Genomic DNA, 23,780 nt, shown 5'->3' with positions numbered 1-23,780 from the left:
AACCCTGGCACCCAATAGTCCTGAAGCACTCCCTATACAATATCTCTGGGAACATGATCATATGCATTCTACAGATACCCCCACACCCCCTCAGTTGTTAGCAGGTAAAGAGCTGGTCCACCACACCATGGCCAGAATGAAATCTTCATTGTTTCTCCTGAATCCGAATTACAGCAATGGACAGATTCGGCTTTACAGTACCTTTGCATAGACTTTCCCGGGGAGGCTGAGAAAGTTGGTGGACCACTACCCCAGTTGAAAACACTGGAGTATTTCTTTTACATATTACCTAAATAAATTTAATATTTTGTGTTGAGCTGAATCATGAAAAAACAGTACGTTCAGCAGTTATGAAACATCAAACTTGATGCATTTTAATGACCTGATCATTACCCAGTGAGTTGAATCAGGAGCATGCACATTCAGTTCACAGAGATGCACAAATGAAAACAACGGGAACAAAAAATACATATTTTACCTTATCTTGTTTATAGATTTTATTTTTTCCTAAAATTAATGCATGAAACAGGGTGGACCTGGAGGTTGGGGGTGACTGTCTAGTGTGTTCTCGCTGTGTCCGCGTGGGTTTCCTCCAGGTGCTCCTGTTTCCTCCCATGGTCCAAAAATAAACATAGCAAAAAACCACAATAAAACGTTATTACCAGTATTGAGTTCAAAGACCCAGGTCCATCAGGCTATAGACGCTTAGTACTTATGAATTTAGTAATCAGTGCTTGCTGTTTCTACCAGTATTTTTTAATTTCACCGTCTGTCCTTAACATCCTTTTGAATAGATGTCTGTGTATGGGCAGTCTTGGCCAATTCACAGTCCTATTTTAAATGTGATATGCGTGATCAGTAACATCTTAGGACACAGAAAGCAGAAGTATGTAGTCTGTTTTGTTCACATGTCTATTGTTTGCCAAATTACTCCCCACTATTCATGCGCCTTTAACCAGAATGGTATTTTTACATCAGGGTTAGAACCTCACATGACTCTTTCTCCTATTGGTCCATTTGGTCCAAGCCCCGGTCAGTGGGCGTGTCCTCGGTGTCTTTCAGTCAATCAGGTCCTTTCTGGAAACGCCACAGTCTTGAGTCTTTCGTCAGTCCCAGTCTCGGGAAGATTAACGTTAGCCGTGTTTATTCGCGGAATAAAGTGAAGAAAGCGGGGCGTTGGAGTGAAGCATGAGTCGTGAGAGCCCTTCGCTTCCAGACGAGCTCGGGGAGGAAAGAAAGCACGACGATATGAGGAGTTAACAACGCTTACAGAAGAAAGGTTAAGAGCTGAACAAACAAAAGAAAAAGCTGTTACAAGTATGGCCACCAGTGAGAGGCGAGCGCTCCGCCGGATGGAACCGAGTGTGAAGCGGGAGCAGCAGGACGACGACTCCGACGCCGAGGAGACGCCGGTCCTGTTGAAGAGGGCGGACGGCCGGGAACCGCAGATCATTCACAGCGGACACTTCATGGTCTCGGCGCCTCACGTCGAGCACCCTCCGAAGAAAGGCTACGACTTCGACACGGTCAATAAACAAACCTGTCAGACTTACCACTTCGGCAAAACCAGCACCTCGCACCTCTCCATCGACGCGTCCCTCACCAAACTCTTCGAGTGTATGACTCTCGCCTACAGGTCTCCACACTTTAATGCACTTAAACAAATGTATACACACAGCAGGCTGCTAAAATAGCACACGAGGTGGCTCACAGCCTCCCTAACGAACTTATTCCGTCTCACTCATCAGAAAACTAAGCTTCAGCGTAGCTTCCTATTAGAATGATCCGATCCGCCTTAAGTGGCGTACTCTTTATTGCAGTTCCGTTTAAGGTTCAGCGGAGAACTCGAATACAGAGCAGCACACTCTCCACAGATAGCAAGTGCTAAGTGGCTAACTGTAGGGTCAGATGCAGAAGTTCAGGCTTCCCCTGGTCAGGTTACATGTTTGTGTTGATCCTCAGAGGAAGGACAGCGTCTGCACAGCTTTACTGGACCGAACTCCGCTTCATAACACACGAAACATTGCTTGTATTAAACTTGCTGACATATTGCCTTTTATTAAACGGAGCCTTAAAGTAAGCAGAAAACTAGTGTTTTCGAGGTTGTGCCCTGGAGGGCCGGGGGGGGGGGCGCTCTAAGTTAACTCCCTTTTACTTCTGAAATGCCAGCTCACACCAGGCCAGAATGAGCTGTAAATGAAAGTTAAAGTTGCACTGGGTAGTTTAATTTATAACCACCAACAATTTAAACATAGAGAATGATTAAAAATGGTTGTATTGTGTGCTCGAGAAACTGTCCAGGACAGAGAGACTTGTCTTTGTTGTTGTGGTTTGCCTTCTCTACCTCTGGAGCTGGCCTTGGCATTTGTGCATTGATCATGATTCTGGGTTCATGACTTTTTGCGGCTAATTATGTGAACAAAAATAACAGCGAGGCACTTTGGTAAAATAGCCTAGTGCAATATAAGGGCCTTACTTGTATTAAAAGTGGAACATTCAGCCAAAGAACGGTTAACGACAAGCAGCCTTAAAGGAGCAATCTGTAAAATTGACAGCAGGCACTTAAAATAGGCACTGCAGACCAAATTAAAGTCACTGGAGGGTGTTGTCTTCTACCCTACCCCACCCCCACAGACGTGACACAGGTTGAAAGGTTGAGGGAAAACTGAACCTACACAAACCAGCTCAAAATGAGTTTAAGGACTTAGGTCCTTCGTTGCTAAAAAGGATGTGCATTATTCAACTCAGAAAAGGCCCAAAAAACAAGTGAAAGATGCCAGGGATACGTAAATAGGGCCTAGTTAGACATGTCCCAACTCAGCTCTTTTGGAAAATTACTCCCCATTTTGTTCATATGGGAGACGAGACCAGCACTCCCTGTAAACAAACACAGAATTAGTTTTATTCAAACACAGTTCCTTTATACAGTGTGTATCATTGTTTTGTTCCTGACGCATTCTGCTCCTCCTTTCCGGTTATGTTATTTTATACATGTAAAACCAGTTCAAGATTCGTTTATCCATATAACTGCCTGCCATGATTAAGGACGTATTCACACTTGGCCCAAATTGAATCGAACTAAGCCAGAGTACAGTTGTCCTCCCACTCCACTCCCCCCGCTGGCCTGCACTCATTGCAATTTAAGGGCAGATAGTCCTGAATTTGATTAAATATCTCAGCAAAAGCTACAAGCAAACCTTGCGTCTCAGCAGTAGATCCTGTATATTTGTTATACATTTGACCAGACTGATCCCTTTGCCACTGTGTGTGTTGACAATGAATATCGGAGCATTGACTTCATGTTCATGTTCTGTGCCCAGGCACAGTTAATTCTCGCACAAACCACGTCCAAGTCCAACTCGGGTACGAAGCACGCGCACTAGTCAAGCGGATTAAATTTTGGGGGTCAAACGTGCATGTGCACGGTACAGATTTCCTAGTGTGAGTGCACATAGATAGATAGATAATACTTTATTGTTAGATCCAAGATCTGAAATTTGTCCTGCATCCAACCAGTAGCTCTCCTGAGACAGAGTACATTAACATTACAAATAAATAATAATTCACATTGAAACAGCTTTCATAGATTTGAATTAGGCTCTTTGTTCAGTTTAAGAATTGATTAATGTACAAAAGAATGTTTCGCATTGCGTTGTTATAATAAGCAGCCTCATACAGGCTTTGTAGAGGCTGACCCACAATCTTTGAACAAATTTTGATCAAGTGTTTCAATCCAGACCTTACAGATGTACAAACAAATTTGGTAATTGTGGCCATTTTTAGTATCTATTAGTCCTTTTGATTTTAATGTGTATTTATGATTAGGTTTGCATTTTAAAATTTCACACTTACCAGTAACAAATTATAGGTTCTATCACCTGTGACATTTTGGCATACGAAATATATGTTGCCATGTAAAATGTTTTAATTGCAATATGATTCATTACAGCCATTCATGACATTTTTACATCACACTGCTCTCATTACAATCAATTTTAAAGTTGGTTTAAAACTATTAATATTGAGAAGGGGTTTGATGCTGATATCACTTCTTGTTTGTTGGCGATTTTTCATGTGGCTTTTATATTGTTCAATTCCATACAGAAGTTACATTGTATCAACCAAAATAAGACATATATCTTAGTATAAATTTTGGACATATTGTCCACCTTTATTTTATTGTTTTGTTTTCATTCATTCATTCATTGTCTGTAACCGCTTATCCAGTTCAGGGTCGCGGTGGGTGCAGAGCCTACCTGGAATCATTGGGCGCAAGGCGGGAACACACCCTGGAGGGGGCTCCAGTCTCGCTGTTAAATCGTATTTCTGTAAGTGAATGCAATGCTGTCCTGTGCACATGATTACTGTCACGAGTGGTGGTTTCCTTCCCTCGTGGCTTATCTGGAGATGTGGTTGTGAGCTAGTGAAGCTTGTATTCTTGTGTCCTGTTTTAGTGTTAGAGTACATCTGACAGAGCTTTGAAGGAGGATTCCCTCTCACATTTTCTTGCAGTTATTAAGATGTACACCCTGTCATATCAAGTGTTATAGACATGAGGTGCATTGTAGGGAAAATGTGATTTTGTTCACTTAAGTTGTGATGGGAACCTTGTGTAACAAATTTAAAATGACTAACTGCTGATTATTTATAGTTTCTTCTGTGTTTTACGATACAGTCTTTAAGATTCAGTTGCACAGAAATGGAGTAGATGTTTGTAGATCAGCTCTCCTGAACCATGGTATTGTGGTTGTGCTACTGTCCTAATGTTATCATGATATAATTTGCACATGTTGCATTTTCACGTTTTGATTTTTCCCTTTGTTATGAAACAAATTTTGTTAGATACTTTCATCTGTGTATAGTGCCTACAACTTTTAGTTTAAGGATATCCTCATTCTTGTTACTGCTTTCATCTCATATTCTCAGTCTTGCGATTACCTGTTTATGACCTGATCTTCCACTAATCAGCAGACGCATTTTTGCTTATATTAATGTATGCGGATTTAGTGAATGCATTCCAATTACAACCATGTCGTATGTGGTGGAGGTCTATCTTTAATCAAATGATAGTGTGGTTTAGGTTGGACTGTGTTTTTGTGTGGTCAGCACTCAGCATTCACTGGGGCAGCCGAGGCTTAATGGTTAGAGGACTGAGCCTTGTACTTGAAAGTAGATTCGATCCTCAGTACAGATGGGGACATCCATGACTGAAGTGCCCTTGAGCAAGGCACCAAACCCCCAAACCCTCCCCGGGTGTGAGAAGAGACGTTAAATGCTCAGGTTTTGATGTTTGTTTAGGTTGGTGGTGTTCTCAGCCTGAGAATTTTACTGATATCATGCTGAACATTTGTCAACATGTATGTGTAGATAGTGGCCTTGCTTAAATCCAGCTGAACCTGTGTGGTAATTAAGGTTGTTATGGAACTGGAAGTGCTGCATTTGGCAATTTGCAGCCCAAGTATGCTAGACGTGCCACAAAATGATTTTAGAACCAGTGGAAAGCTAGTTTGAGTAATGAGGTAAACATTGAGTATTAAATAGGTATTAAATCCCTGAGGGAAGTGTAGTTCTGTTATAGCCCAGGCTGGGCATCAGATTACTACGTTTGCTTAAAGAGATTAAAATTGTGATTTTGGCACTGCCAGACAACATCTCTCTCAGTCCCAGTGGAAGTCAGAACTAACTCCTGTTGATGTACATTTTGCAGTTTGGTAGAAACCACATGTTTATAGACTACAGCTTAGGTGTAAGGACATGTTAGCACTGGTTAGAACCTTAAACTTAATGTGTAAAGTTTGAGATCTCAGATGAATTGTTGAAGGCTTCACTCACTTTTACGGCATATAAGGATGCATCTAGGGAAGTTCCAGCACACAGGAATGCAGAAGAACCTCACAGAAAAACTCCACAGCTGCCTGTGTATTCCTGTAAGAATATTCAGCACTGCTTCCTGGAATGGCTTCTCCTGGCTATTTTACAAGTGCTCTTGAACATGCACGTAATTACTTGGTCATGCAATGAAAGAGACATTTACATCTTGCAGTAGTTCAGGTAATTAGAAGCCATTTGTTTATAAGACATAGATTATATTTCATGTTCACGGTCAATGTGATTTGAAGCTATTCTTCATTTGTTACATCTTTTGTTTTATTTTCTGAATGTTGGATATCCAGTGTTGGACAAAGTACAAAAAACATGTACTTGAGTTAAAGTATAGATACTCAAGGTAAAATATTACTCCAGTAAAAGTAGCAGACCTCGTCTTAGATCTTAACTTGAGTAAAAGTACAAAAGTATTTACCTTCAAATGTACTTAAGTATCGAAAGTAAAAGTACCATGACGTATTATGGCTCTAATGTCCTATTTTAATAGAATGTCATTAAATAGTCTGACATTGATGAACAGCAGAAATGGTCAACAATTAAATACAATGAATTATATCAACTATTACATACACCCAAGGTGCTGCCTCTCCAAACCAACAGAGGTCGCTGTCTCCAGAGTATTAAGACCAAATTATGCTTCTGTGTTGAACCTATGCAGTAGGCAGCACGGTCTGATGGGCGCCTCTGTAGAAATGTAACTTCTCACATCTATGCAGACCACAACTACATGGTTCAAGTCAAGAAGTCCTGAAATATTGACTCCTCTACACTCCACTCCCTAAATAGTGCACTTTAAAGATTCGTAAAATGAATACAACTACACCACTACGTTATGTCAACAGAAAAGCATAAAAGGACCTTTAGTGTGTTCTCTGCACCAAAACACATTTTTTTTTACTCATTTAAGAACACTAGGTAATTGTTTTTTTTTCTGCTCCTGGGCCTCCTCCAAGTGCAACTTTTAACTTTTAAAGCACTGTACTGAAATTGGTAGGCAGGGCGAGGGAAGGGTGGTTTCCTACCGTCCTACAAAATTTACATAGTTCAGTTTCTGCAGTGCTAAGTCAAGAGTAGCTACGACAGAGGCCCTATTCTCCCTATTAATAAATCTCCAACTGACTCTCACCCTTGGTGAGTGATTTGTGATATCTACAGATCCATAAACCATGTATTTGAATGAAGAGTAGTTACTGATGACTCAAGTACAAGCACATACTAAGAAGTAGAAATAATTTTGTTAATTTATAACGGTTCTAAGTACTGAAGGTGATTACTTACAGTCTCAAATTTGCACAACATTTGATAAAAATGTCTGCCTTTGGTATTATTGGCTTTAGGCAGAGAAATATTTTCACTTGTTTTAGCGCGTTAACTGTGTTCGTTCATCTCCTAGTAACGTTGAACAAATCTCCCTGTTCCAAACAGCGGCAAACGCATTATGGTTTGATTCACACACAAACCAAAAAGAACGGCAGATTTTCATAATGTAGCGGAGTAAAAAGTAACAGAATTGACTTTGAAATGTAGTGGAGTAAAAAGTCACACAAATGGAAAAACAAGTGAAGAGAGTTTTATTGTCAATTCTGCATATGTACAGGACATACAAATGAGAATACAAAATTACGGTACTCTCCTCTCCAAGACATCTCCACTCCAGTAACATTTAACAAAACAAAAACAAAAATGTGCCCTTTTCATTATATAATGTGCTATTATTGTTCTGTTAAATTATGTTAGAGTCTTAAAACATAGTTGACAATGTTCGGTGTACTCAAACTGTCCCAAAATGTATGGCAACTGTGTACAACCCATGTACACTGTTGAACAGTGGATGCTAATAATCCACTGCGTTGTTTGTTAAAAAGCCAAATGAGTTAGGGTCTGATATCGGTTACTACTCTTCTGAATAAGGAGCCGATTCGGACACAGCCCAGATGTGTTCCTCTCGTGTCTGCATGGGTTCCCTCCGGATGATCAAGTTTCCTTCCACATTTCAAAAACACATATTGGTAAGTGGACTGCCTGTGCAAACTTACCCATAGGTGTGATTGTGTGAGAGGCTGGGTGTTTGTGCTCTATGATTGTTTGCCTTGCTCCCAGTGATCTTGACCCCAGATCAGATGAAGTGGTTACAAAAAATGTAATTAATGAATGAATGAATTTCTCGAGAGATGCATCCAACTCTTTATTGCAGCAATTGTAAGATGTTTTCTTACCATTTGCTGCTCTTCCATCTGTTTGAATGCACAAAAGCAGTCTCATGTGTTTACAAAGCCCAATGTCTATTAATGGGTAAATGGCAGAGGTATCTGGAGGTTTTTAAGACAACAGAGAAAACTCCCAACTTTGAAAAGCATGAACCAAAATGAGGATTTGCTCTATTCATACTCCATAGGTGGGTAATATTGAATTAGTTTTGCTGTTTCGGATCACTTGAAGTGGATAGGTCTCACAATTCTAGATACAGGTCACTGCATTTCCCAAAGTGCAACAAAACTAAACACACCACAACCACACTGTTCCTCCTTAGAAGACATGGAGCACCTGAATGTAAACAACCAGAGAGAATTGTTTCTCCACAATCTTAGACATTCTCTTTAAGGGAGAGCAACACCTCCTGCAGCATTTACACTGATCATAATGTGCTTCAAATGTGTCTCAGGCCACCTACTGAAGTGGTTTGAGTGATTGTATCTGTTATAAATGTGTGTTAGGTGCATTTACAGTTGTATTTTTTATGTAACTTGGCCTTATCCACATATAATCCTGATACTCAAGAAGCATAAAGTGACCAGGTGTAAATGGGGTCTCAGATTGGAAACGTAGTTTGGGTGACTGACTGCCCTTTAGAAATAGTAAACAGATTGTATTACTTTGGAACTCTTTCCTCTGAGCCTTTCTTTAGATCTGCTCTTGAATGATCTTTCTGATATATCAACACCATAACTCTGCCTATTTGCTTTAGCAAATAAGATTGGCTTCTTTGTTGCCTCATGACTTTCTAAGCATATAGACAGTTTAGGCAGAGGTCTTTGATTATTTTCAGGGCAAAATACTTAAGAATATGCACCGTTGTGATGGTGTTATATTCTGGCAAATCAGGTAATCTCAGACGTATTCAGTACTGTTAAGGTCTGGGATCAGGAGATATGTATTTGGGTCTAATTATTCATAATAATGCTAACCTCACATAGTGTCTGCACTAAGAAAATTGTATTACTGCTATTTTTAGCAGTGACTAAATATATTAGCCATGACCTAGATTCTTACCTGTCATGTTTTCTCTCATTGTTTTTTTTTTCCTCCACTGTCAGCGGTCAGTTGGTTTCTCCAAAATGGAAGAATTTTAAAGGCCTCAAACTTCTTTGGAGAGACAAGATTCGTCTCAACAATGCCATCTGGAGAGCTTGGTACATTCAGTGTAAGGGCCCATGACCAGACACGTTCATAGTATTCAGAAGTTAACTACCACTTTTACAATTTTTCTTCAACATTATCTTTAAAACCACTTTCCCCTACAGATGTGGAAAAGAGAGAGAATCCTGTTTGCCATTTTGTTACGCCTTTAGATGGGACCATGGACTCAGGAGTCCATCGACCAACAGAGGTGGGACAAGGGACTTTTCTTGTTTTCGTCCTATTTATTTTGAGTCCAGGATTTAGAACTAGGGCTGCAACTAATATACGTTATGCTCTTTATTTCACAGCATCCTTTGCAACAAGTGATATTTCTTTTGCAATCTGACTGAATGGCTCTATCAGATTATACTTTTAGAGCATCTTAGCTTTTTTTCATCAAGAGGACAGTCATTCTTTTCTTTAACTGTGTCCTCAGTGATTAAATAAATTAACTTACGTCTGACACATTGGTTTTCCTTTGACCAATCCATTTAGGTTGACTTGATCCTGTTTTGCTACTTTGTTGAGGTAATTTGTTCTGGTGTGTGTGTTTGTAAAATTTGATTCAATCTGTTTCTAATTCTAAGGCTATAGCTACAGAGGGGAAATATTGGAAGAGAAGGATTGAAATTGTTCTCAGAGAGTACCATAAATGGCGGACGTACTTCAAGAAAAGGGTATGATCTTTTTTTTTAATTGTACAGTTTATACAGACTGTAAGGGTAGAATCCACACTCAACAGTGCTGTCTGTCATTGTAATGGAAACCTGTAACTATCAGGACTTGGGTGTTTTTGTAGAGCCTGTCTGACTATATCCACTGTGCCCAAAGAAAAGAAAGAAACCTTGGCACCCTCCAAAACAGATTATCATGTTTCACTGCCTTGGCAGTTACGGAGCTCCATGTTGGTTTTGTGTCTATTTCTGATTTAGTCTTAAAATATAAACAAAACTTTATTTTAAGATACTGTTATTAAAAAAAATTCTAAGTGTTTGTGAGTATATACTTGACTGAAGTGATGAACAGTGCTAAATTTGAACAGTTAATTTTATTGATGAAATTAAGCCGTGAAAATTTTGTGCTTTTACAGTTACAGAAGCACAAGGATGATGACCTATCCAGCCTTCTCAAGGTCATTTTCTTATTTTTTTATTTGTTCTTGTAGACTGTACAGTGAACGATGCACTGTTATCTTCCAAATTTTGCTGCTTCTAATCATTGCTAACTTTGCATGTAGCATGCCGTTTAATGTAGTATATAAAGTGTGTTATCTTCCTGTAGTAATGTAGTTTCAGAGTCCCTGACAAAAAAAAAAAATATTGCTTCTGAGATCCTTACACCACCTGGTATTGCCTTGCTTTCAAATTTTTTAAATGTGGCACAGTGTGTTGTAATGTGCATTTTTTTTTTTTTTTTTGTTTGGTTGGTTTTGTTTTTGGTTTTTTTCCCCCTTTTGATAAGTGCTTGTGTTTGATTTTATCCCTAGAGTTTTTCGCTGACAGAAAATAATTTTACACATTTTAAATTACCTTTGTTGTTTACGATCCAGTGCATTTCAGTAATATCTGGGTTGCAGGCAGTTTGCGTTACACATTTCACTACATTTTTATATTGTTTTAAATATATTTTTATTATATCATTGATTCAGCTAGTTTCTCTTTCCAAGATATACCAGCCTCTTATCTTATCAAGTTTTTTTCTGGGAAAATAATAAAAAAAAATACTCCCAGCATTCATGACTTATTCATATGTTTCAATACATAGTGATAAGTTATGTTAATGCATAGGATTCAAGCACTACAGGGTTAGTCAAAAGTCGCAGGACACCATTTACATTTTTTATATACTACATGACCACCCTCCCATTGGAAAATCTTGCTCTTGATCCAATGTGGTGGCTATATTTTGGACATAGCCAAAGAGGTTAGGTCCTTTTACTCATTATTTGCTGGGGTATTCAGATAAAAGGTTGTCCTATAACTTTTGACTCATCCTGTATGTTCTATTACATAATGTGTTATAATATGTAATGAGTAATTTAATTCATAATATTTTTTTTAAATTACTTGTGTCATTATATATAAAATGCATATGCACTTTTAAAATACTTAAAACACTTCAATTTCAAAAGCTGTTTGTGTCAACTCTATGGATTGTGCTTTGCATGAACCCCGTGCTTGTCCACTGACCTCGCTCGCCTGTTGCATTTTTGCCCTCCTAAAGGGGGCAGAGGAGCAGTTCTCGCTTTTTGGGGAAGTGCGTCCCGACACCCCATTCCGTGTCCTCTTCTACCAGGACGAGGAGGTGGCGGGAGGTGGGCGCCGTGCGGGACGGAGAAGTCATGACTCGCCAATCCCAATGGAGATGGACCCGATCTTTGACATGGATGTCCTGATGTCAGAGTTTTCAGACACTCTCTTCTCCACCTTGGCTTCTCACCAGCCGGTCGCTTGGCCTAATCCACGGGAGATTGGTAAGAGAGGGCTTCCTGTGTTACTTATCTTGTGGCCAGTTCCTCCTGTTATCTGTTTCCCTTATCACTGATTGCTACCAAGCTAGATCTGTATAGTTATGCACTTGTTACTTCCAAGACACAATGAGCCAGCACACCTTCCAAACTGTCCTAATGCAACATCATTTCGACAGCTCTTCACAAATTGACTAGTATTGCACTGGCAGGTGGGGAGGGGGAATGACTATTCTATTCTCTCAAAGATATGCAGGACGTTCAGGCACTGAAAGGGGACAATCTTTCAGTCTCTGCACAAGAGACAGGGTGTTTAGATGCACCATACATTTTTGGCTGCTTTGTTATTCTTTATAGGAATATCATTTGCTCCTCAGTTTTATCATTGTTTAGTAATCATGCTGAGCTTTGGCCTTAATCTCTGTGTAAGGGGCTCTCAATGTAATATAAATAATGTGACTGTGTTGGAGGGGAAAAGAGAAATTAAGAACAAAAATGTGCTACAGTATGTTCTCTGTGACACTACTAAAAACCCCTTATTGTGTAGGAAAATCACACATTTAGCATTTTTGTGTTGTTTTTTTTACTAACCTATTATGTTATTTTACCTCTTTTGTGATGGTATATGTTAACATTTGGACCACCTTAATTATTGTGAATTTTCCAAATATATTAGGATGTAAATGAATGTCTTTTAAGCGATCCTATATACTCTTACTGTACAGTTATATTTACAGTAATTGTGAAATAGAGATTTTGTATGCCATGTTCAAAAGCAATAGCTATAACAATGCCTGCAGATACTAGAATTCTACTAACATTAATTGCTCACTGTGTTTTGCTTCATGGTGTAAATTTAAGTTGCTCATAGTGGAATCTGACACATCACAATACCCTCAGTTTTCCACCATCTACAGTGTTTTGCTTCGTGCCCTGTGTGATGGTCACTTTGTCCTCTCAGCACATGCAGGAAATGCAGACATGATTCAGCCAGGCCTTATTCCACTGCAGCCAAACCTGGACTTCATGGACACGTTTGAGCCTCTTCAAGGTAAAAATGTATTGGTGGTGTCTTTATTTACAGAGTGTTAGTAGGTATATTTCTATTCCTATACATAAAACATGATTCATTATTTTGTCAAAATCAACAGGTATCAGTTATTTGCAGCTGGTCCGTAATGGCTTGTGATCAGCCTGCACTGCCAGCAGTTGTAGTCAACATTCGTGGCCTTCATTAAAGGTTGCAGGTCAAGCACCGTATAGACTCTTTTGTGTTTAAAAAGCACATGCAATGATAAGCCTCACTTCACTGTTCACAATATACCATGATATCAGTATTTTTGCACTATAGCTCATATACACGTTTATTTATTCATTAATTTCTTGAATTTTTACTAATTCTTATAATACTTATCTTATGTCTTTACCTATTCTTTGGTAGAACAATTTGGGTGCTTAGGGTGATCTTTCTGCATGACCCAACTCTTGAGGTTCATGGACAGATGTCCTGGCATTTATTGGTATAATTTAGAATTAATTTTCATCAACGGTGGGAAGCAATCCAGGCAGATGCCATTTAAAAACCTTCACTTTAAATGTTAATGATTGAGGTTTATGTCCTTTATTGTCCTTCACAATAAATTACTGACAATATTTGTCTTGTTTAAGAAAAGCACCCCTGTTTTAAACAATATACTTCTGTTTTCCAAGTTATCTCCAATAAATCTAAGATACACATCAGTTTTAAATATTGGTTAAATGAATATAAAAAAATCTGGATGCTGATTTTTTTTTTTTTCTCCCAGGTAGTGTTATGAATCTGATATCATCACATAATCCTAACTGTCACTATTGCGTTAGTCAGTTTCTGAACACACCTCTAATATTTCTGAGAGATCCCATAATCATTCTCTCCAAGTAACCCACTAGAAATATTTTCACACTGCTGATATTTCACATTCCTTGTGGCTACTTACTTAAAGAGGACATATTATGAAATGTTTTGTGTACATGAACTTATGAATTTGGGGGATCGGAAGCTCCTACCTGTTCACAAAATGGAAAAATAATCCAGACAGTTTGTGGGCTGCCCGTCTGAAAACATGACATTAAATGTGTTGTTGTATTTTTTTATTTTTTCCTTCCTTCTGCATTTCACGTACATGGCACAGAGTTATCGCACCTCCTCGTCCTGAGTCTGTCCGATCACAGAGCTGGACCCATGTTTATGTGAGAGTGCAAAGGACATGGTTAAATGGAGCAAAACAAGGATAAGCATGGAAAAATAATTGTAATGATTAAATATGGAGAAATCTAAAATGGTAGAGTAAAAGAATAAAGAGAAAATTGCAATAACGTTTCTGCTCCTCGGCCCTCGTTACTGGGCACAATGCTTTTGCAGTTAATGGAGGCTCATTCTCAACAGTGCCGCTTAAACAGTGGAAGAAAAGTGCTGTTTTATTTCTTTATATTTGGCTAAAACGTCACAGATGTTTCAATAAGACCCCAGGGAACAGTGTTATTTTGTGGAAAAAGGAATATAATATGTCCCTTTTAAGTTTTAATAAAATCACAAAAAGAGCATTGTAGAACGTAGTGTTTGAGTGTAGGTGTAATCGTTTCTAAAAATAAATCCTCCCTCCTTTTCTCCTCTTAACCAGATCTCTTTCACACCCTGCGTCAGCCAGTGTACCCCTCAAACTCCCCTACTGCCCCAACCACCTCTCCTTTACCCAGCACCAGCACCCCAGCACAGGTAACATTGCGGCACCTTCACAACCTCACAAAGATGGTATTTCTGCCGGTGTGGTGTGCCAGTGTCTTTTTTTTAAGATTCAGTCAAAATGTAAAACAAGCATAATGTCATTTTAGGAACATTTTTACCTGAGAAGGTTATGAACGTAGATGGTTACTTTCTGAAACCTTGCCGGATTAGTTAACTCTCCAACTCTCTGTTCTAAATTTTCTGCAATGCCTTTTACCACAAGAGTGTAATATTTAGCCTTTCAGTGCCTGAAATTTTGAGAAATTTTAGCCTCTAATGCTATAAATGCATCGACTTCAGACCTTGGCGTTACTAAATGTGTTTGGAATTGCTTGGATCTTGAGAAGCAATAAAGAATGTTTAAGACTGAACTGTGTAAATATCTCTGCATTTGTTTTTAAAATGGAGTGGAAGCTCTGAAAATGAAACATGTTCTGTATATTTGTTAAATATGGTTAAAATGTGCAGAATTTTGTGCTTAAAAGCTGAATAACTATTTCTTAATAGTTATTTTGACTGGAAATTTTATACATGAAGTGTGGTCTGTGTCTTATGCACAAAACTGTAAATTAATACAAATATTTGTATTTATCACACTGCTCACATCTACCTTTGTGCTCCTATCTGCAGACGTCCTTGTTGTCAACCATACATCTCACCCCAGAACTGCCAGCCCTCCCACTGGCACCTCCTTCAATATCCAATCAAGACCGCATTAGCACTGTTGACCCGTCCTATCAGCAGAACTTCATGCCTCTTTTTACAGGACACATAGCACCCTCAGCCCCTTCTATCCTGTCTAACCCAGCCCCTCCCTCTGTGCAGTGTCAGGGCATTTCCACACTCTCCAATCCCGTGTCCAGCCTCCCGCAGCCGGTCACTGGATGTCCGTCTCCATCTGTGGTCACACACACTGCCTCATCCACCGTTACCCCTAGCGCTGCTGCCACTGCCACCAGCCAGAGGTCAAATTTTGCCCTTTCAGCTGTTCCGTCTCATCCAGCTCAGCTCCCGCCTGGGCCTGTGCCCCCACCCTGTGCTTCTTTACCTCCACAGCCACAGAACTTTGCCTTACCCAGGCCCATCCAGCCCTCAGGCTGTGTGAAAAAGTCACGTCGCAAGCCCATCATCCCTGCTAATCCATCTCACCTCATTCTGACGGGTATGTTTCTTTGTTTATAACTAATTGTAATCCCCAGTCATTTCTTTTTAGTGTTTTAGTTCAGATTAAACATATAGGTATTACATTATCACAGTTATCTTCTACAGGCCTGTGGATTTAAATTGCGTGCATTTTCTTTTGTTGAACTGAGATAAATGCAAAAAGCATGTTAATATTAGTGCAGAAAACTGCAAAAGTTATCATTATTCACTGATGCTTTGACACATACATATTGCAACAGATTTTAATGAGATTATTATTTTTTTTATTAAGTTTTTTTTCCCCCCAATTTTTTGTTTGAGCTGGAGGTGTAGTACCAACAAGTATGAAGTAAGGTATCTAATCAGCCAGAGCCCTGGACCTCAGAGGCTTCATAAGATTAAGATCATATTCACGGATAAAAAGGTGGTTTCATGTAATGCTCATTCTAACATTCAACTGTGACGCCTTTGGGGAACCCAGTCCTGTTTTGTTTTATGAATATACCTGAATACATTGCTTTGAAGAGCAAAGACAGATTAATTTTATAGATGGCAAATAATAATCATGGTCATAAATGATCAGGATTTTAAAGAGGCCTAGATCTTATTCTCCTGCATTGATTATAGTCTCTGTATATATTTTAATAGCTCCTTTTCCAGGACCTGCTAGTGCTGTAATTGTCACTCCAACCCCTCTCAAACCTGATGTGGTTCCTACTACAGGAATGGTCATCACCTCATCCAGTATTCCACGTGTAAGCTGACACTATTCTATTAACTTCTTTTACCTGAACTTTAACTTTGCATTAATTCATTCATTCATAAAAAAAACCTTATATATATTTTATTTTATTTTTTTTTAAACAGGGGCCTGGATTTCATATTCGTCCTCAGAATCAAAAATCTACCCAGCTCATTGTGCCTAAAGAGGAGACAGCTCCAAGTCTGCTGCTTCCTGTAACAAATAACAAGAGCCCAGCACCATCTCCTTCGACAAATGATATTGTATTTACAGGTTAGTTTTAATTATCAGAAGCCATTAAGAAAGTCATGCACAGACTACACCCCCTCCTATATTTAAAGATCTTTGTGCTGTGCTGCATCATAAATCTTTGAAAGTCCTCTTTTAACTTTTAAAACTATAGTTATACCCCTATTTTTTTTTCGCCCAGGGGGTTTCATGGCCAGTGGATATTGACCTAGGTCCAAAAAAAAAGCAGTGTTAAAGAAAGTTGGAAGTTGCTTCAAGTTTCAATTTTTACGTTTTTTTCATGCCTTACATTCACATTTTTCAGGACGAGATGGCCGAACCTCAGGTCATGGGTCACCTTTAGGGACAGAGCAGGTGCCAAGCCCTCAGTCCCCTCTCTGCACCAACACAAGCCTGGCTAAGAATGAAGTCAACCAGGTACCATTTAGATTCCCTTTTGCTCATTTTTTTTTCACGTTCTCCACAAATGCCTGCTTATGGTTTTGTACAACTTTGTTCATTGCTGTAAATATTACTGTAAAGACTGTAGGTAGTTTATTCTCATTTATTCTGTTAAAAAAACTGACACATTTCCTCAGATACAAGGTGACAAATCCCCAGCAGAAGCAGTGATGCTGCATTAAATTTAGTGATCGACCGATATGGGTTTTTTAATTGCCGATTTTTAGACAGCAGTAGTGGCCGATATGTAAAGTCGATATCCCCATTCCTCAGGCAGTGAATAAACTAGAGGCATTATCATGATTTATTTTTACAGAAAACCCTTCAAATTTGTAAAAGAAACCATTTAGAGGTCCTGAGGTATATATGAAGTGGTCAAAAGCTTATGAAAACCACAAATTTTTAAAATTGTCTCTCCAGGGGTCTACTTTAATCAGGTAAAATTTGGAGTTGATACCTCCTACTGATTTGAAGTTATTCAAGCTGGAACAGTGTCTCTTTAGACCCCAAGCTCTCCATAAGGAAAATTATTACTTTTACTGCAAAAATACAGTGTATATATCTTGTCTAGACCTAATGTCAACATCTTACAGCATTTTTCTTTTAGAAAGTTTACTTTCTATGCGAAACTAGTCTCCTGTCACTCACCAAGTGGCCATTTACCCCTCACCAAACAGTAAAAACCCTTAGTTATGGTGTGTTTTATTCTGATGTACTGAGTTTATTTCTGATGTTTACACTTGTTTCTCACAGAGTACAGTGTTCCTTTAAATGACTGACGTGTTAAACAGCGAGAGCTGCACTCTGATTGGCTGTAGAGCAAGGCAACCTCCCCTACACCCCCCTGATGCATTTAAATGGCCTCAGTGGGGGAATGTAACTAGTAAAAGACATTTAAGCTTTAAAACATGCTTATTGACTTGATTATTGTTTGTGGAGCTTGTGGCTGCCAAGCAGAACCGTTTGAGTCTCTCTCATAGTGTCTGGGTCTGGGTCTGTTAGATGCTGAAAACATATGCGCTCTGCTGTGTGTTTGTCCCGCCTCCTTGGGTGCACATCGTCATAACTCTTTGATTGACATGTCGTTGGAAAGCTGAGCGCCTAAGCTACACTGCAGTTACATGGGTCCACGGGGATCATATTTTAATTATTTTTTGAAAATGTGTACTATTTTATTTGGGATTTTTTCGAGAAGCAGCAGTTTTGTCATTGAGGTAGAAAGCTGAAGTTTGGAGTATCTTTTTTGGCTTTAATTCCTTATTCCTACATTTTAGTGTATATCCTTGTGATCCTGAGAGTCTGCCCGTTCGATTGGTGTATGATATGTACACATACACAAATATGGCGGCGTGAAAATGCCCACAGCATTCCCTGTGTGCATGGTGGAAATATCAGCCTCTTGCGCTAATATATCGGCAGATGCTGATTATACAAAAAAATGCCAAAATCGGCCTGATTAATCAGCCGGACGATATATTGGTTGATCACTAATTAAATTTGATTGAACACTAATGGGAATTAAACATTCCATGGACATTAAATCGCATGCAAAAATGTGTACACCCCGGTCAAATTTAAAGGTGTAATATTTTAACCTCTTTAAAGGTAGGTGTGTGTGTGCTTATTATTTAGGACTTTGCTTTTTACTTTTCATGTTTTCTCCCATCTTGTCCAGAGCCGAAGAGTGACCCACATATCAGCTGAGCAGAAAAGAAGATCTAACATCAACGTTGGCTTCAAGACACTCTGCAGTCTAGTTCCTACACTAAAATCACAGTCAAATGCAAATGTAAATAAATCCTATATTTTCAATTGCATTGGTTGGTGCGATAGAGAATGAAATGGTTGAAAACTGCTCATAAAGTCTGGTATTCAGCATTATAGAATCATATAGCACCTAGGAAGACAGAGAATCATTGTCTAAACGTTGGTAATTGGCAGATGCAGATACTACCATCATCATACTAGGCGATTAATTTCATATTTATCCAGCCCTAACGTTTTGGACACAGATATTGAATGGGACGTTTGTTTACATACTAGCTGTAAACAAAGGCAAAGGCAGTTTTGGGCTGGATGCTGTTTAGTGTTTGTAATAAATCCAGAAGTCCAGAAACACTTGGAATAAATAAATTAAATGTACTATTAAAGGTAAAGTGTACTCTTACCCCAATATACTCAGCAATGTCAAAATGTTTTCTTTTTTTCCTTTGCGTTTGCACCTGAACAAATAATGACAATTTAGTGTTGCACAATCTGCTTGTGCACATAAAGTGTAATCAGCCCAGTGGAGTTATTTGCTAAATTTAAATGGGCTAATTTGTGTAGTTTCTGATACTGGATGACAAAATGGGGTCCATAAATACAGACATACACTGATCAACCATAATATTATGACAACCTCCTGGTTTCTACACACACTGTCCATCCTATTGAGTTCTACTTACCATACAGGGGTATTTTGTAATTTTATAATTACAGACAATAGTCAGTTTTTTGCTCTGTATATTTTATTTTCCCACTTTAATATCTGTTAAACACTGTCACGCCTTCCACATCAGGTGCTTTTGGTTGGTGGACTATTTTCAGTCCAGCAGTGACACTGAGGGCTTTTGGAATTCCACTAGTACCAGCATAACACACAATAATTCACTGCCACCACGTCAGTGTCACTGCAGCGCTGAGAATGATTCACCACCCAAATCATACCTGCTCTGTGGGGGTCCTGACCATTGAGGAAAAGGACAAACTGGGGCACACAATATATACAGAGCAACAGACGGACTACACTCTGTAATTTTATTATTACAAGGTGTTACTGTATGGTTTGTGAAGACATAACGTTATGGTTGATCTGTGTATATCACATAGCTAGAAGTTGCAATTATTTTGAAGAATTTTTATTTTGTATGTTTTGCAAATTAGTCTAAATTGCCAACTTTTTTTTTTTTTTTTAGATCAGTAATGCTTCAACACTTCAGAAGACAGTGGAGTATATTGGAAAGCTGCAGCAGGAGAGGCAACAGATGCAAGAGGAAACAAGGCGACTACGAGAAGAAATTGAAGAACTCAATGCATCTATAAAGTTATTATTTATTTATTTATTTTACTTTGGCAGATCTGTTCTTTAGTAAAGCAGACAAAAAAATGTTTTTCTAAGATTTAACAGTGATAACAGTTACTAAATATGCATTTAAAGGAACACTAGGTAAGACATTTCTATATGTATATAAAACATTTTTTTGTGATGAGGCTCCCTCTAGTGCAATTAATTTTTACAGCAGGGTACTGAAATACATGTGGAGAAGGGTAGTTTGTTACCCTTCGTCAAGCGTAGAGCTTTTCCACCAACGTGCAATGGGCTTCAATATGGGGACTGATTTTTAAGCAAATCTATTGCCTGTCAGTAGTATTGAATAAATAAATATTCCACTTAATTCACAGAAGTAAATGCAAGTGTCCTGTTGTCTGTGGTCTTTTTCACAGTTTATGTCAGGAGCAGCTTCCAGCTACAGGGGTGCCTATTACGCGTCACCGCTTTGATCACATGAAGGAGAAGTTTGATGAATATGTAAAGAACAGAACTCTTCAGAACTGGAAGTTCTGGATTGTATCCTTTTGCCTCTTCCCATGCACACCACACTGAGCAGAAAAACTAGTTTGTTGATTTTATGGGCACATCTGACTTCTCAAGATCTCTACAAATACATAGATAGGCAGTTAGTGTTTTGAGTGATTTTTACAGTGGTAACGCAAATTCAAGAAGTGGGTTATTTTTTTTATTATTATTTACTTATTTATTTATTTTTTAATTAATGTACAAAAGATCTATGTAGAACAAAGTCATTATTAATTTTTTGCTGTTTGTGAGGAAAAAGCATGTTGTTTTTGGTTACAGAACTGTAGAGTTATAAATGAGCACTGTAGATAATTGCTCAGTAGTGTACATTTGATTTCAAAGGTCCAGGGCATCTTGTACAGCAAGAACTACTGGCTCAGTTGGTCAACCTGCATTATTTTCTTTAACAGTCTTCTTACAGTTTAGCATTATCATCAAGCCTCTGTTTGCGTCCTTTAATGGGAATGTGTCCACCACCAACAAGAAAGAGTTGTGCGAGACCACCATGCAGTGGCTGGACCGTGACTGTGCCCTACCTGTCCTCAGACCTAGTAAGTTTCCGCTGAGTTATGAAAGTAATGATTTTAACTGTTTTAAAGCTGCTGCAGGCCTATTAATGTTGTTTTTTTGGAATAATACATACTTTCATGGTGTAAGTCAATCAGCCAAAATTGGTCCCTTAAGTTTATTTCCTTTAATTTACTCTGGAGCCACAAATATTATTTAGGAAATAAGTAAAGACTGGAACATGGTTCTGTCTAGTTCTGTATAAATGTCTCTGCATTGTGTTGAAGCAGTTTGCTTAAAGAGGTATGGTGTAATAATATATCTCTAGTGTAAAAAAAATGACATCTTTCTTAATTTCCTATTTTTCTTAATTTAGATCAAAATACATCAAATTGTTTAATTCTTTCCATAAAACTAAGTGATACCCTACTCATAGTAATTATGAGAAAAATATGTGCCATAAAGACCTTAAATTCCATAACACTACATTTCTTTATATATATATATATATATATATATATATATATATATATATATATATATACACACACGCACTACAATATACATTTTCTGGGCATTCTCTCATCTCACCTACACCCCACAGTTTTAATACAGGGCTATTTTGTCGATGCAGAGAAGTTATGATGTATCTTCTAAAGGGAAAGACCTTAAATGGGGTATTAATTTATTTGTAAGACATAACCTTATTCAAAACATGTAAATATGGAAAACAAAATCAATTTATGTTTTTATGTCCTCTACTGCCACCACAAATTAAATGGTCATATTTTCCTAGTACCGTATTTTATTTTAAATTTCCCCTCATCAAACAAAATAATTCATGATCAGCGTAGGCTTTTATTTAATTATGATCTACTGATTCTTGTTCAGCGTTTCTGATAAGCGTCTGGTGTTAAACTGACATTAGCAGTTATTTTTCATCACAATCAAAATGAAAGCCATGACACATCTCAACACTTTTTATGTAATGTCAGATATTAGTTGTAGTATGTAAGAAGGTTGTTTGGTTACTGACTAATTAAATTAGTCACAGGAATACCACAATCTCTTATTAAGCAGATCTCATCAACCGGTTCCACTTCTCTGTATGGGCATATATGTGTGTGTTTATGATGATTTATTATATTAAGCTCATTGTGTGAGAGTGTTAATCTGATATGAATCAAATTATTATTATAAGCGGCCTTCTTTCTTCTTTTAAACTGCCCCAATAGTTCACCCCCCTCAGCCACAACCAGCTTTCAATAATGACATGCATCAAAGGTGTGATAATGCTAAGATGATTCCTAAAGTTAGTGTGCAACACTGAAATTGATAACAATTATCAAGCTACATTGTACAGAACTGCTGCAGTGCCTTTTTCATAGATTTTTGGTTTATTAGAATGAAATTAATTTAGTGTTTACTAACTATAAATAGAAATGTAGTTATTTACTGTTTATTTATTAATTTATTTTAAAATATTAACATTTATTTATTTATTTTAAAGGATTAGGGTCTTTAAAACTTTAAAGCTACTCTGTGATAAAACAAAATGTATAAAGAACTCTCTCTCTCTCTCTCTCTCTCTCTCTCTCTCATTCATATATAGATAGATAGATAGATTTATTGAATTCATAGTTTGGCTTTAACCACATAAGTCTGCACGAATTTACGACAATGTGTATGTCATTTAAGAAAAGTTTGAGGGATGTTTTATACTTTTTTTTCCCCCACTTGCTTTTTCTTGACTTTGATTTTCTTCTGTTTTCCTGTATTTCACAGTGGTTTTAGGGACACTGCGACAATTGAGCACCACCACATCTATCTTGACAGACCCTACACTCCTTCCTGAAGAAGCCAGGAATGCTGTCATGAACCCCAAGCAACACTCCACCAAGTCTTAGCCCTTGATTCATTTCAAGAAGAAATTTTATTCAGACACATCTCACTCAGGCATAGCAGTTAGGGGGAGATACTCAGGATGCTGAAAAGGACAAGGTGAAACCTTCAACGTGCCTTAATTGGGTACCTGCTTGAATGTGTTTTCTCTAGTCAGGTTTTTCAATCCTAATAAGTGGCTAGGAGAAGTGCTCTTCTTTGGGATTTTCACTGCTTTTATTGCAATATTTCGGAACCATATTCTTGGTTTTAACAGTGTTAAGAGAAATACAATGAACTTTATGAAGCCTATGGGACTTTCTGGTCTTCTGCAAAAAAAAGAGACAATGTAAAGAAGATTCTACTGACCTGCTGCAGGTATAACTCTAAAGGGAATAACCAGTAGCCTTAGTAGTGTGTGTGTGTGTGTTTCTATTTTTGCAAACAGACATACACTTGTTTTTAAGAGGACAAACCAAAGGCTTTTTTTTTGGGGGGGGGGGGGGGGGGTGATCCTTAAAAGTACTTTATTTTGTTTGCACTAAGGCTTTATTGAGATTTGTTTTTACCTCATGCCATATTGGAGCCCCTCCATTAAGCTATTTTTTTTTTTTTTTTTAAGATATCTAAACTTTTCAGGCTTCGTGATCCTCAATCACTGTTTATCAGTCATTTTTGGACA

At 38.2% G+C, this 23,780-nt stretch overlaps 1 protein-coding gene across 1 annotated transcript; it reads left to right on the top strand.

The window, feature by feature from the left end:
• The first annotated feature begins 1,148 nt into the window (after positions 1-1,148).
• LOC136678735 (MLX-interacting protein-like) lies at positions 1,149-23,575 on the top strand. The gene is made up of 17 exons (XM_066656856.1): positions 1,149-1,636; positions 9,201-9,307; positions 9,408-9,493; positions 9,873-9,962; positions 10,376-10,417; positions 11,509-11,758; positions 12,714-12,803; positions 14,413-14,507; positions 15,147-15,678; positions 16,308-16,414; positions 16,527-16,674; positions 16,955-17,067; positions 18,767-18,880; positions 20,049-20,176; positions 20,578-20,701; positions 21,132-21,261; positions 23,003-23,575. The coding sequence occupies exons 1-17, from the start codon at positions 1,320-1,322 to the stop codon at positions 23,122-23,124; spliced, it is 2,595 nt and encodes an 864-aa protein (XP_066512953.1). The 5' UTR covers positions 1,149-1,319; the 3' UTR covers positions 23,125-23,575.
• The last annotated feature ends 205 nt before the right edge of the window (positions 23,576-23,780 follow it).

Source organism: Hoplias malabaricus, chromosome Y, assembly GCF_029633855.1.
Source record: "Hoplias malabaricus isolate fHopMal1 chromosome Y, fHopMal1.hap1, whole genome shotgun sequence".
NCBI classification, from domain to species: Eukaryota; Metazoa; Chordata; class Actinopteri; order Characiformes; family Erythrinidae; genus Hoplias; species Hoplias malabaricus.
The sequence above is the reverse complement of the archived record's forward strand: the minus strand, read 5'-3'. Positions and strand labels throughout refer to the sequence as shown.